A 15,906-nucleotide genomic window follows, 5' to 3' on the forward strand; every position below is an offset into this window, starting at 1 on the left:
AAGCAGTGGTATCAACGCAGAGTACTAACCGAAATATCGATACTTGGAAAATTTGCTATTATCGATCGATGAAATTGGCTATTTTACATTCTCTAATAATAGTGACGTTATTCCACCGAGCGAGGCGCTTCCGAATTCCATTTTTATCTTTGACGACGTGGCGTGCGATAAGCAAGATACGATAAGAGAGTACTTTGCAATGGGTCGACACTCGAGCGTCGACTGTTTCTATCTTTGTCAAACGTATGCCAAGATACCCAAGCATCTTATACGGGACAATGCAAATTTACTGATTTTATTTAAACAAGATGGTACAAACTTGAAACATGTATACAACGATCATGTAAATACTGACATGTCTTACAGCGATTTTCGCGCATTCTGTCAGAAATGTTGGCAACACAAGTATGGATTTGTAGTGATTGATAAAGACAGTTTACAGACTAATGGAAGATATCGAAAAGGATTTAACGATTTTGCAATACCGTAAAGTGGTTAGTCGCTATCGATCGAACAACGTCTAAAAAATTTTCGTCCGAGCGCAACATGACGACGACGATTGACAGTGACGATCGTGAGAAGATTGCGAGAGAGATTGTAAAAACGAGCGAATCAATCCGCAAAAAATATCGTTCTTTAAAAACCGGTCAAATGGAGGAAGACGTCGCATTGGAGAGGCACTTTAAACCAATTATCAAACCTCTAAAACAACTTGTCGAAAATACAATCAATGTGGAATCTAATGAAGCGAAAATCGAACCATCGAGTATGCTCGAAGACAAGCATCTGAAAAAAGAGTCTGGAACAAAGCGAACAAGGTCAAATATATCATTGAACGGTTCGCTAATAACTTCTACTCCAAATCAATCGAAACGTAAGCGAATGAAACAATTATCGAATGTGATTACTTCGGTTGTTGAAGCGATTTCGAATATACGTACACATTCTCGAAATGTACACCGTGTGGACTTTCTATCAAACTTATCAACACGTTAGTCTTACCGCAATTCGAAGGACCGCAAATGATACCGCGTATAGTAGTCGGCAGCATGTTTCCATGCTTGCGTATTTCTTTCTCAGACATTACTCGTGTTTTATCGTCAAAATTTATCACTTTGATTATCGTCGCTTGTCGCGCGAACCGCATGTTTGCTCTCGCAAATCTCAAATCAAATTTTGGAAAATGAGTCATCAGGGCCCTATTTATAGAGGCGCACCGAATCGAAACCGCTCAGTCTCAAAAATGTTTCTTCTTCTATCGGTTGACAGCGATATTCTCGAGCTTACCACCGAGCAGTTACAGATTATCTCCAAGATTGTTTTACTGCGAGACTTTGGTAGATACGTGGAACAATTGTGGGACAAGCTTCCCGAACATATAAAAGCTAACTCAGAGGTTCAACAGTATCGTCGATGCACGCGACATTATAATTTGTCGTGGCAGCAAACACATTTCGACGGTCCAACACCGTTAATAAAAAATTGTGACAAATGTCAGCAAAAATTATAAGAGGTAGCGGTTTGTTAAATCGTGCGATAAACGCACTTCCTATCGAATTACATATTCCATATCCCTATCAGTTTTGCGGACCAGGAACTCATTTAGAAACACGATTGGCTAGAGGCGATCGAGGTATCAATCCATTGGATACCGCGTGTCGCGAGCACGACATAGCTTATTCCCGAAGCAACGATCTTGGTCAACGACACGTTGCGGATAATATACTCGCCACGAAAGCGCGAACACGTATTACCGCGAGAGATTCGACTCTTGGCGAAAGAGCAGCCGCTACAGCTGTTTGGGCGGCTATGAAGGCAAAGACAAAATTCGGTATGGGGCTGAAAACAAAAAAATCATCGATGAAAAAAAAGACTGCGAAAAAACGAATACTTCCTATAGCGAAGCGCGGTGGTATCTTACCAATTTTACCATTATTGGGAGTTCTCGGTTCGTTGGCTGGCGGAGCAGCGGGAATCGCGAAGGCGGTGAACGATAGCAAGGCGACGCAACGTCAGCTCGAAGAAATGCAGCGTCATAATCGCGCCATGGAAGGTCACGGACTTTATCTCGCTCCATACAAGCGTGGACGAGGGTTCTCAATAGCAGCCAAGAAAAAAAATGTCAAAATAAAAATGCCTGCCGGTGTAACAACCAATGTACAATTGGAACAGCTTGCAAGATGTATGCGTATACAATTTTTTAGAGGTGTTTTCATGCGCAATAATTTACCGATAAACGGTGTACGACGAAATGAGAGCGGTATCGTCAATTTGGATGACGTCGATGGTTCCGGTACTCATTGGGTTGCGTATGCAAAGAGGGGAGATCGTGTAGTATATTTCGATAGTTTTGGAAATCTGCGACCACCCAAGGAATTAGTGCGATATTTTGGACAGAATGTTGCAAATATAGAATACAATCACACGGCCTATCAAAATTATAATCAAAGTATTTGTGAACAATTGTGTCTTGGATTTCTTCAAACGGTCGATGATCGATATAAATTTAAAGCCTGACAATTCACCGTCGCGACTCAGTATTCGTTTGACAGTTTTCCAGCATGTCACTTACACTTACGTTGACCGGCAAGAGTAGCGCGCTTGCTGTAAGTTACTTTCCGGCTATAGATTTAGACGATGGCGATTACGAGCTTGGTTTAACGGACTTTGAAACGTATCATACGATATCGAACGTGAATTCTTGGAATAATAAATTTTATTTTGATAACGACGATAAGGAAATTACGATTCCCGAGGGATCGTACGAATTACACGCTATAAACGAATATCTCCGACATGCAATTTTACGACATCGACGCGTAGTTGATTCCAACGATATTGTTGATGACGAAGAACACGATGAATATCCAATAACGCTTCGCGCTAATCATAATACGCTAAAAAGTGAAATCAAATGTGTCTATAGAATAAATTTTAGTAAACCGGGCAACGTTGGATCGTTGTTGGGATTCTCGTCGAATCGTATATTACAGCCTCGGAAATGGCACGAATCGGATGTACCAATAAATATTATTAGCGTAAATATTATTCGTATAGAATGCAGCGTAACCACTGGCGCGTACAGCAATGACAAGCGCGTACACACGATACATGAATTTTCACCGAACGTGCCGCCAGGATATAAAATATCGGAAACGCCAGCACAGATCATTTATCTACCGATCGTCGCACGGAGCATTACTGATTTAACGATACGCATTGTTGATCAAGAAGGATATTTGCTCGATTTTCGAGGAGAGGAAATTACCGTAAGATTGCATATACGGCGGCGGCAAAAATAAAGCCTTTGACAAATGAAATGCTTGTGTTGAACGGAAGCACGGAGCACGCGAGAGACAATATCTTTGCGAGGGACAATATTTTTGCGAGAAGGCGAGTGACTGCTGTATCGTTTGACAATAATCAGATATCTGGTTACGCTAAAAAGAAGCTCAGCGCGTTGAATCGCGAGTTTTTAAAATCATTGGGATTCGTCGTACGAAATACATAACAATATGATTGACATCTTGAATATCGGAGATGAGCCGATCTTTGACGACCGTATCATCAAGATTGAGACTCATACGTACAATCCATACGCCAACACAACGCTTGGATATAGCGACGAGATACGGATACCGATACAGCATCAAGATTTGTACACGTTACCATGTCAAAGTTTTCTATACGTCGAAGGAAAGTTGATGGTGCGTAAAGTAGCTGAAGAGGGAAGAGTGGTATTGGGAAACAATTGTGTCGCGTTTATGTTTGATGAACTTCGATATGAACTCGACGGTGTGGAGATTGACCGCAGCAGAAACGTTGGAATAACTTCCACGATTAAAAACTATATCTCTCTAACAACCGAGAAAGGTAAAATCTTGGGGAATGCTGCGTGGAATATGTCACATAATGCTGTTGAATCTTACTTCAATTTTTGCGTGCCGCTAAATATACTATTGGGTTTTTGCGAAGATTATAAGCGAATTGTGATCAACGCTCGTCACGAATTAATTCTGATACGTTCGCGCAACGACAACAATTGCATATTTGGACATGCTTCGACTGAAGCTGATATCGAATTATTCAAGATACAATGGCGTATGCCACATGTAATATTGAGCGAGATCAATAAACTATCCTTGCTGCGCGCGTTGGAAAGCGGGCGATACTTGAATATCAGTTTTCGCTCTTGGGATCTATACGAATTTCCTCTATTGCATAATACGACCAAGCATTCGTGGACCGTGAAAGCCGCCTCTCAGCTGGAGAAGCCGCGATACGTGATCTTTGCGCTGCAGACTGGTAGAAAAAATGCTGTGTCAAAAGATATTACTACATTCGACGACTGCAAATTGACCAACGTTAAACTCTATCTAAACTCGGAATTTTATCCCTACGATGATTTGAATTTAGATTTCGATAAAAATAGATTCGCCCTCTTGTTCGATATGTACTCTCGTTTTCGCAAATCTTATTACGGATGTGATAATGATGATGTGCTATTAAACATTTCAAAATTTCTACATTGCGGTCCTCTCGCGGTTATCGATTGCTCGCGACAAAACGAGTCTGTCAAAAATTCCACCATGGACGTGAGATTAGAGTTTGAGTGCAAGGAGGATATACCGACAAATACTACCGCCTATTGTCTCATCTTGCACGATCGCGTTGTCGAATATTGCCCATTGACCAACTGTAGTATATAGTTCGTAAAATTACCTAAATCAGCAAATATCTCCTCCAATGTCAAAATATAAAAAGATAGAGATTTTGACGATCGGCAACAGTCGTACATCGTTCTTGCAATTGTACGGTAATATTATCAGCATGATCGCGCCAACGTTTGTGGATCTGCAGGGATTCATTATCGGGAGAAACTTTGTCATGAAGGAAGTAGCGATATTGAGAAATGGATCTGTTCTCTCTCATTACTTTTTTGCAAGTCCCGTACCATGGCGTGCGCTTACAAAATCTGAGAGATGCCAAGCTTCATGGCTAATCGGACATCACCATGGACTTCAATGGGAGGATGGAAACGTTCCATACAGCTTCGCTTGGCATTTGATTAGAGCTGTGATGGGCGCGACGGAAGAGGAAGATGGAGCATCTCTTATCGTGTACGTTAAAGGATGCGAAAAACAATAATGGCTGGTCGATATACTTGACGATGATGCGAGAAACGACGTTATTATTGAGACCTTGGATGCGGACTATGAAGACATCACTTCGTTAAATAAGCTAGATGTTACTAATACTATGCGCTGTGAAAAACATTTGAAAAATTGCGCTTTACAAAATGTATTTAAAATATTCAATTGGTGGACGAATCATCATAAAGATTCACCCAAACATTATTTAGAATAAACTACTGTTAAAATATATTTTATTCTCTCTTATTCTTCCCTTTTCCTCTTTCATATCCCAGTATGCGAGTATTAAATTTCAGTACGTGACGTTAGATAGCGGCGTCAGCCACCTTATCAGGCTACGGATGTTACATTTCAGTATATGCACATAGACTTTAAATATTTGAATGGTGTATAAATAATTATTTTGTCGTTTAATTGTCGTTCGTTAGCCGTTCAATAGTCGTTTATAGTCATTCGATTGCCATTCGATAGCTGTTCGATAGCCGTTCAATAGTCGTTCAAAACCGTTCGATAGTCGTTCAAAGCCGTTCAAAGCCGTTCAAAAGCCGTTCAATAGCTATTCGATAGCCGTTCAATAGCCGTTTGATAGTCGTTCAAAGCCGTTCGATAGTCGTTCAAAGCCGTTCAAAAGCCGTTCAATAGTCGTTCAAAGCTGTTCGATAGCCGTTCATAGCCATTCAATTGCCGTTCGATAGTGGTTTACATATTATAATAATATATTATTCATATTTAAAAGACTTTAGATATTTGCTCGTGGAAACATGCTAACTTTTGTTTTCTTATCAAGAGCTGAGAGTAAGCGTTTTTCGTAAGTGATACATCTCCTACTCTAAAATGTTTGAGACAATGCACACACACACACACACGCATACACACACACACACACATTGTAATATACACACAATTATTAAATAAACTTATTATTATTATTATTATAATTAAAGTATCAGTTATTTCTGCATCTTCTTCTTTCCTTTTCCTACATGCATGCCTCGCGCTATCCCTCTCCCACACATTGCGAACGCCTCGCGCCATCCTTTTCCCACGTGCATGCAAACGCTATCTTTGTCTTACGCTCATATGGACGTCTCGCGCTATCCTTCTCCCACGCCCATAGAATATCATTAGCGCTATCCTTCTCTTACACATTGCGGACGCCTCGCGCTATCTCTCTAACACCTACTCGCGGCATCGTACCTTCGCGTTCCCTCTTCCCCGCGGACCTCTCGCCTATCGGTTTCGCGCGGTACCCCTTCCCCCTCACCGCGGACCCCTCGCATATCGGTTAGGTTAGGTTAGCGGGTCCCTCGCCTATCGGTTAGGACGCGATCCCCCTCCCCCTCCCCGCGGACCCCGCGCCTACCGTTCCGCCGCAGTCCCCCGCGTGACGTCATACCCCCCCCGTGACGTCATACCCTCCGTGACGTCATACCCCTCCCCATGACGTCATACCCCCTCCACGTGGCGTCACCCCCCCCCCCCCCCGTGACGTCATACCCCCCGTGACGTCATACCACCCCGCGCCGGTTTCCCCTCGCCCCTCACCGCCCCTCAGAGGACCATAGCTAAGAACCCGCATAGTATCACTACTAAAGTATTAGCATTAAATTTAATACAATAATTATTAAATAATAATTTTTTTACTCCATATGCGTTCACTTGTTGCAATATTTTGTAAAAATTAAAAAAAAAATTGGAAGTGTCAGGACTCGAACGAGCAACAGGCAGCGTTCTAAGCCGCCGCCTTATCCTCTACGCTGCTATCTGCTAACTTCTTTCGCTAATTCGGTATAGAAAGCGCATGACAAATTTTTAATGCAAATTTCTCGCGAATGCTTGAGTATTGCGTCGTGCCACTTGTCCATGAATTAGGGGGGGCGGGTTAGTACTAAAACATTTAAAGTTGAGCGAAATCCGTGTGTGCACGACTTGGCCCTCCCCTTGTTAATCAAAAATCAAATTATTTTATTTGCAATGCAAAAATTAAAATCATCTCGACAGGATAGCGCATGGATCAAAGACTTATCGTGTATAGTTAATTTACCCACTTTTGTGATTTTAAACGAGTTATATGATAATCTCGCCCTTTGCTTTAAGAGAGAAGTCCCTTAAGGATTGCAGCGGAAAAATCAAAATCATCTGGATATAATAGCGCATAATTAGCGCATAAATCTTGCGTATTTGTTTTTCGAAATTATTTGTTATTAATGGGTGGGGAGGGGGCTCGCTGGCTGTCCACTCAGAGCCCCCCCTCCCATAAAAAAGATTTCTTTTTTGCTGAAAGAGCGCAAATTTTTTTTTTATGAATTTGATGAGCGCATAATTAGCGCATAATTATATAATTTTTTAATTAAATTTCTGCAACATGGGGGGCTAGCTAGGCAAACGTATATTGAAACGCGAATCTCTGCGAACGAGCAATTAGCGTAATATGTATCGACCCTCACTCGTGTATCTCATTTCGATACGTCGCGTGATCGACATCTGCGAAAAATCAAAATCTGACACGATCCCTTTTTCGAGTTGTATAAAAATTCTCAATTATCCTGATGATAATCACGCCGTTCGCTCTCCTTCGACTTCATTTTCACTTGTTACAAGTCCACCGGTCTATTCAGATTAAGAATTGTATTGAGAATCGGTCTTGCAGCCTTGTGAATTTTAATCGCCGAATCGAAGCCTAATACAACTCGCTTTTCTGCTGTCGTGCGATTAATTATCACGGAACTATAATTATTAAAATATTGCCAAACAAGAATAAACGCTGAGTTATTTCCAATAACATCAATCATATCTTGACAAGCCTTCTGATAAAGTTGTACTAACTGCCTCGGGAAACGATATGTGTAGCTACCAAACCAGCCAGAAAAACATCAAGCGAAAATTCGTAGCAAGGTCTCGAAATAATTTTATTATTTTTTCAGATAATTATGATGAAAATATATGATAGCATGCTCCTTCTGGCAGAAATACTATTTCTTATTTTGAAAGTTTTATATTTCATTTGCGAGAGCATATTCACGATATTTATTCCTACAACAAGAAAGAGCGTAGCTGATGAAATTGTTTTGGTGCGTACGGAATTCATAATATATGTATAGATATAGAAGAGATGTATTATCTTATCTAATTCTCGAAGAGTTCTACAGTTTTTGATAGGTTTTAGCAATTCTTCCAATCTTTAAATATTTTAAACAATTTTTGAATCTTAGAGCTTCCACATCTTCCGCTAAAAGTGGCCAGAACTTTCTCATCTTTGGTTTTACAGCTTCGGATGTTAATAATAATCGATTGAATTCTTCGGGGTGCAAATAGAACTGTCAACAGAACTCTGAAACACCAAAAAAAATTTTAGAAATTTTCTAAAAGCAATAACTAAAAGTGGCCAGAACTTTTTTATCTTTGGTTTTACAGCTTCGGATGTTAATAATAATTAATAGAACTCTTCGGGGTGCAAACAAAACTGTCATTAGAATTCCGAGTTTTAGCGGAAGATAAAGTGCCAGCTCTAAGATTCAAAAATTGTTTAAAAATATTTAAAGACCGGAACTATTGCTAAAATCTATCAAAACTGGAACTATGCGAGAACTGTCGGAAACTGTCAAAAAAGCCACGAAAATAGTCAGCATCTCATAATTCTATAGGAAATAAGGTGCTAATTCTTAAAAAATTTTTAAGTCTCGAGAGGATAAAATTTTTTTCGAGTTCTATTGAGAGTTCTATTTGCACCTCTACGAGTTCTATCGATTATTTTTAAGGTTCGAAGCTGTAAAATCAAAAATGTAAAAATTCTGGCCACTTTTAACGGAAGATGAGGTGCCAGCTCTGAGATTAAAAAATTGTTTAAAAATATTTAGAGGCCAGAACTTTTGTTAGAACTTATCAGGAACTGTAGAACTCTTTGAGAGAACTATAAAATACGATGATTTAAATGACAAAATGGCATTTTGTGGTGCCACGGGAAGTTGGCACCTCATATTTTCAAAATGCAATCTTTTTAGGTTTTTTGCCGAAACTATATTTAAAATCTATAAGGAACTATAGAACTATTTAAAGTGCAAATAGAACTCTTGATAAAACTTTCGATTTTTGAATTTGAGGTGCTAACTTCACACCGGGATCTAATTCCGAGCACTGAATTAATCCATAAATAACAAGTTACAAACGTTTTCTTATGTTGCGCGGGTTTCAGATATGCTTTTAAAACCATTTATACTCCGTCCAGCGAGAGAATAATCTCGGTCCGCGCATAGGCAGGCAAAATGAGGAGAACATGGCGAGGTACTTAATACCGTATACGTAGATACGGCTTCCTCGGGTTCAGGATTATTATGTCAGTTTAGAAAATTAAATGGATGAAATAATCTCGATTAATTTCAATGTGATATAAAATCGAAATCTTACACGCTATATGAAATTAAAATAAGGAATAATATGACACGCAACTACAAGAGCAAGAGTTGTAATATATTTAAATTACACAGTCAGGAGGAACTTTGTTGCTAGCACTGGCAAATTGCACGAGCAATATGGTGATGTGGTGGGAGCTTTCTAGGCGTTCTGTGGAAGGAAACCTGCGCGAAACGAACAAATTTTCATCCGATCCGAGATTATTCTTTCGCTGGACAGAGTATAGAGCTAGTTTATCATTAAATTTTTTCTCACTCAAACAAAAAAGAATTAAAAATAAAACAAGATTTGTTGTATCTTTCTTTTGTTTATTTTAAAATCTAACCATTGTTTGATAAACAAATTATTAATTATTTACTTTTTATATAAATTGGGTAAAAATTTGTAAACTATAAAATTTATAATAATATATAATTCACGCAATGCGGCTTGGTATTTAATACATATATTACGACAGATAACAGGTGCGGGCCACGGTATCGGGAAGGAATTAGCGATTGGTTATGCAACGTTAGGAACGACAGTGGTATGTTGGGATATCAATGAAGAAACCAACAACCGAACGATGAACGAGATTAAAATGATGGGAAAAAATAATATATACGCATATCAGTAAATCAATGTTGCTTGATCTCATAGAATAAAAAGCGATTCGAATAGTTTATGCGCGTACAATTAATCACACATATCTAATTATTGTCAACGCTGATTAAAAACTTGATCGGTATTTTTATAGATGCAACGTAGCAGACAAGAAAGAAGTCTTTAAGGTAGCTGAAAAAGTGAAAAAAGAAGTCGGCGAGGTTACTATTTTAGTCAACAATGCCGGTATAGGGATTGCTAAAAGACTCATAAATCAAAGCGCCGATGAAATTACACGAGTTATAAACATCAATTTAATATCGCATTATTGGGTAAGTAACATATTTGAAATAAACATGCATAGCAGCTATGAGATATATGTATATAAAATAATTGGCAATGTAATTTGCATTATTTATAAAAAAAGAGATACACGTTGAAAATTAGTTTACTATATTTGAAATTGAAATAAATTTAAGAGACTACACATACACATACACACGCACATACATATATGTTCGTAATAAGCCTCCACAAATTATTCTCAAATAAAACAGAATCACTTTTAGACGTTGCAAGCGTTTCTACTAAATATGATCGAAAAGAATCGCAGTCACGTTGTGGCGGTCTCATCAATAGTAGCATATCAGGGCGCTACGCATGGTACGGTTTATCGCCCCACAAAATCCGCGATCAAAGGTAATTTAATCTTATTATAATCTTACGCGTGTAAAGCATATGATTATTAATATTCAATGTAAATCGACAAACATTATATTCAAAGTATAAAAAAGATATAATTGCAAAACATGTTTTCTAATATTTCCTTCATGTGCGTGTTACAGTACTTATGGAAGCTGTCAACGATGAATTACGTACATATAGCAAAGGTAAATCTTTGATTAAATTCACTACCGTTTATCCGGCTCTAGTACTTACTGGAATTGTCAAAAAGCCAAAAATAAGGTATGTTTACATACTGATATAAAATTGACGAATTGTAATTAATATTTCGTAGTAGCGATAGTGTGTAAATTTATAAAGTTATAATTTTATTCATACATTTTATAAATTAGTGTATAAAAAACGTGTCTTTTATTGTATAATAGATCTTACATTATTCACACACATCAAAAATATTATACATTAAAGTAATAAGATATTTTTATAATTATTGCTGATAGATAATTTTATTTTATTTGTCAATAATAGATTTCCAAGTATAACAAGAGGAATTTCACCGCAGAAAGCAGCTTCACTAATAATCGATGCGCAAAGACAAAATTTCAAAGAAAGAAGTATACCTTCAGGTTGGCTGCCGATATTATATTTAAAGAGGTAAATCGCGCAAATAAAAATTCTATCATTAAATACGCATAATATTTATTATATATTTTCAAATAATCACTACATATGTTAATAAGTTGTGCAAAGCGATTCATAAATCACTAATAAATGTGAATGCTATTATACTACGATTATATTATTTCTGTTTGTATATATTCTCTATAATAAAAATATTTTGATTTCAGAATTTTACCCAACAAGATAGTTTGGTGCATACATGATTTCTTAGGTTTCGGCGTTGATGAAGAAAATTAAAAAATACGGAGAAATATTTTTTTATGTACATCATTATATATCTGTATATTTTACACACACACACACACACACACACGCACGCACGCACGCACGCACGCACGCACGCACACACATATATTGCTTCAAATTTGTTATTTTACATTAAAAACAATAAAAAAATTGTATTTTCCAATAATTATAATTGTTAAAATCATCATAATTATTATAACTAAATATTATTCATAACAATTTTATTCATATTTCCCAATATACCAATATAATTATGCTGAAATATTTTTTATAGCAAACTATCGTTGTTTTATTAAAATAAAAAAATAATTTTGACAATTTTTCTTGTATTTCTATGTATATATACATGAAATGTTTGAGTGTGTGTAAAATATGTTAAATCTTTTTCATAGCATCGTTAATTCGCATAAAAGGTAAACGTGGAACTTATTAAAACTTGTAAGCAATATTTCATATTTAGCTTTCAATAATTCTACATTGGAATAACTTTCAGTTATTAAAATATTATATCAGTAAGTAAACAATTTTTTTATCCATTGTACATTATGATTAATAAGTATTGTTGGTTTCCTTGTAGTTAATAAATGTGTATGATAATAATTCCATGCATTTTAATTTGTCATATTAATACTAAGCTTCCGAAGAATTATGAGAATGTATGGAAGATAAATTTTATATACTATGTATAAATATATAAATTTTGCAATTAGCCGTTTAATTAAACAGCTATAATGAATCTTGTTATATAATCAATAATTTTCAAAGATTTTCTGTGTACCTGTAATACGAGTTTAATTACTCGTAAAAAATAAAACATTGCTTATAATAATAATAATAATATGCCGTTGCTTTGAAGAGTGAGAAAGCGATTTTTATTTATCTAAATCTTTCAATATCATTGTCATGCACGGTTGCTAAATTCATCTTACGGTGAAAATCCTTTGTGTGACAAAATTCGATAAGTGTTTTCTCAGAATTTGCTTACACAGTGAACATTCAAATGAAATACTCAAATTTAATAAAGATAATTTTATGTGTTCAGCATGCAGTAGAGTTAATCAAAAACAATTGTTGTCAATATTATACAAGATTCAAAAAATTCGCATGCGCGGAAACCCTCAATGCAACTGTTAGGTATGAAAAAATTCAAATTCTAATGAAATTAATGTGTTTTCCTATGCATTCTTTGTATGAATAAAATAACACACATAAAACTTACATTCAGAGAGATATCTGAATTTAATTAGTGTTTCCAAAAACAATTTTCATGTGAAATAGGAAAAATTATAATTAGTACTGTAATCAATGTTTGATTGTTAATATGTTGTATTCCAATTAAACTACTTTTGAAAATTAAGAATTTTGCTTTATACTTACAGATTTAAGAAAATTTCTGGATTTTCGAAAATATATTTCTTGTAATATTATTGTTTTCACGGTGAACGCACAAAAACCATTCAAGATATTAAAAAAATGTTTTATACAAAATTTTAATTGCAAAAGCACCTCTACATGACCTACCTTAACGCTAATAAAATTAAAAAAAAATAGTTTTTATAAAAAAAAAATTTTTTTTATTATAAAATTTTGTAAAATATTTTTCTTTTAATTTCTTTCAAAAAATATATTTTTCAAAATTTTATTGGCGTTTTAAATTTTAATAGAGATATTCTTACAATAAAATTTTTGTACAAAACATTTATAGTTTTCGAAATATACGGAAAGAAACCAAAAACTACTCAATAATAATAGTTTATTTCAGCTTCACGCCAAGAAAGGGACTTGGTTTACAATTTTTCCTATTCACATTCATCCATCCATACTTCCCTAGCCTTCCATGCTAAATCTATATATTGTCTTATACTAATATGAATACTATTTACTAATTAACATATTCACATAAATCCAACATAAACATAAAACATATACCATCTTAATGATAATAATCAGCATCATAAAACACAATAACAATAACATTATCAACTTTTTCTTGTGTCTAGTTTCTGTTCCTATATCCTATCTTACACAATAACTAAAACCTTGAGAGTATTATATTCCTTCACCTTTCAATTCTTACAATTAACTATATAAATTTATAACCTTTTAATTCAAAATTATTATCTCTTTCATTTCATTTTCCTCCTTTAATTTTCCTACCTTTTCACTTATCTAACTTTTTTCTCTTTTTCCTTCTATAACTTTCTCAAAATCATACCTTTTTCAATGTCTATTTTGTCATTAAATAATTTCTCTATCCTTTTCTTTCTATTATTTCCTATTTGATCGAACCACCCTTTTAACTCCTCACACTCCCTTACAAAATATTCTATACTATCGTTACCTATCCCACAGAATTTGCATACTTTATCCTCTGTTTTTGCCCAATATTTATTTACATCCTCCATGTTTCCACATCTTATAGTGCTTAATAGTGCTCTTAATAGTGCTCTAATTCTATCCCCCATCCTTAATTTGTCCATATTTTCGATCCTCAAATAACTAGGTTTACTATCTCTCTCTCTTGTCTCTATCTCTTTATATCTAACATTGTACCTCGCGTTTTCTATTGAATTTCTTTTATTACCTCTAAATCATTGAGATGACGGATAGCCACACCATACATGAAAAAAATCCGGAATTTAAAAATGGGATAATAATACTTATTTGATAGATTACACATCAATTTCCATTGTTCCTTTGAAAAATATATTATAAATATCGATACAAAAGTTTTAGTGGCATTAATTTTATTGTTATTTCATCACATCTTTACTCAAATACGTTGAAAATAGACAAATAATAATTGTGATAATGATTTGCAAATGGATATTGCCAAGAGAAAAGTCTTAGCTTTGTAAGATAATTTGCATACTTTTGATAGGTATACTACGTTCTAGATCATAAGTTTTTATGAATTTAATTTTTACTTGTATGTATGCATGAATAACGAGTCATCTATCAATTAATGTAAATAGATCAATTAATGTAAATAGATTAGAAATTTTATACTTGCCTGCTGAAATATATGCCTGTGATGCATTTCCAGCAATCAAATGGCCCGGTGGTCCTGGTAAAAGATTAACCGGTCGTCCGTTTCTTCCATAATATACGTAATAATAATATACCAATAAAATAAACATTGATGCCAACAATATAGTGATAAACATCGTTTCTTGATGTTCTGGACCGTTTTATTGATCTTGATCTTCTTCAGCTTACTATTATGTTACTGATACTTGAATACACGTTACAAAAATCTTTTTTATTTTTATTGTTTATTTAATTGTTAAAAGTTTCAAGAAGTAAAAATTAAGAGACACGACAGTGTCTTGCGCTAAGTCATGCGAAGCAAAGATCACACACAGCAATAGCGAGACATACCGCGTATTTATACGCGAGTCGAAATCAAGAATATCTAAGATTATCAGTTCTCAATAACGTATCGAGTTTTTACTAGTTCTTATTAGTTCTTATATATATATATATATATATATATATATATATATATATATATATATATATATGTATATAATCAATATCTTGAGTTTGATTTATATAAAGAAAATATGTTTATTTTTGCTCTACATGTTTTATAAAGCAGAGATATTACGAAGCGAAATCGAAATGTAAAAATTTTCATTTAAGAAACGTCCCACTCTCCGTAAAAAAAATGTACTTTGTCAATAAAATCAAGAATGTCGAATGAAATGACAAAACGAGCTAAGCACGATATTAAGAGCGCATAAATGTTTATTATAAAAGAATTACATTAAAATTTACACTCACGAAAGGCGGATGTTTCGGGCCTCTTTTTGGCCATCTTCTGCGTACATGAATTAATAAAATTAAAATATAAGTATAAGTGATTCTTAGGCGGTTAAGAAGCGCGTAGATAACGCGGGTTTTTCACATTATCACAGTAAAGGCAAAAAACTATTTTCAAGGATATCCATGTCGTTACGAGGAAGAAATCCTCGATACTGTGGTCATAAATTGAATTCAAAAACATGGCGGTACATTAATTATGTCTGTAAATTAAGCGGAATGGATTATGTCAAAATGACGAGAGAGAAAGTCTTCGGAAATTACTTTTGTAAAACTTACAGATAAGCGAAGTAACGCACAGGTCGACAATAAATAATCGGGATGT

At 35.2% G+C, this 15,906-nt stretch overlaps 1 protein-coding gene, 1 long non-coding RNA gene and 1 pseudogene across 3 annotated transcripts in view; 2 read left to right on the plus strand and 1 right to left on the minus strand.

The window, feature by feature from the left end:
* LOC138942189 (uncharacterized) overlaps positions 1-15,906 on the plus strand; it is a 351,185-nt pseudogene that overhangs the window by 91,853 nt on the left and 243,426 nt on the right.
* LOC138942007 (uncharacterized) overlaps positions 1-15,906 on the minus strand; it is a 166,321-nt gene that overhangs the window by 61,709 nt on the left and 88,706 nt on the right. The window lies entirely within an intron of this gene.
* LOC138942063 (short-chain dehydrogenase/reductase family 16C member 6-like) lies at positions 8,080-11,764 on the plus strand. The gene is made up of 7 exons (XM_070312094.1): positions 8,080-8,224; positions 10,021-10,175; positions 10,300-10,477; positions 10,715-10,844; positions 10,991-11,111; positions 11,358-11,483; positions 11,678-11,764. Exons 1-7 carry the CDS (start codon positions 8,084-8,086, stop codon positions 11,745-11,747), a joined length of 921 nt encoding a protein of 306 aa, XP_070168195.1. The 5' UTR covers positions 8,080-8,083; the 3' UTR covers positions 11,748-11,764.

This window comes from Polyergus mexicanus, unplaced genomic scaffold (genome assembly GCF_030449975.1).
Source record: "Polyergus mexicanus isolate NDT 795.1 unplaced genomic scaffold, iyPolMexi1.0 SCAF_21, whole genome shotgun sequence".
NCBI lineage: Eukaryota > Metazoa > Arthropoda > Insecta > Hymenoptera > Formicidae > Polyergus > Polyergus mexicanus.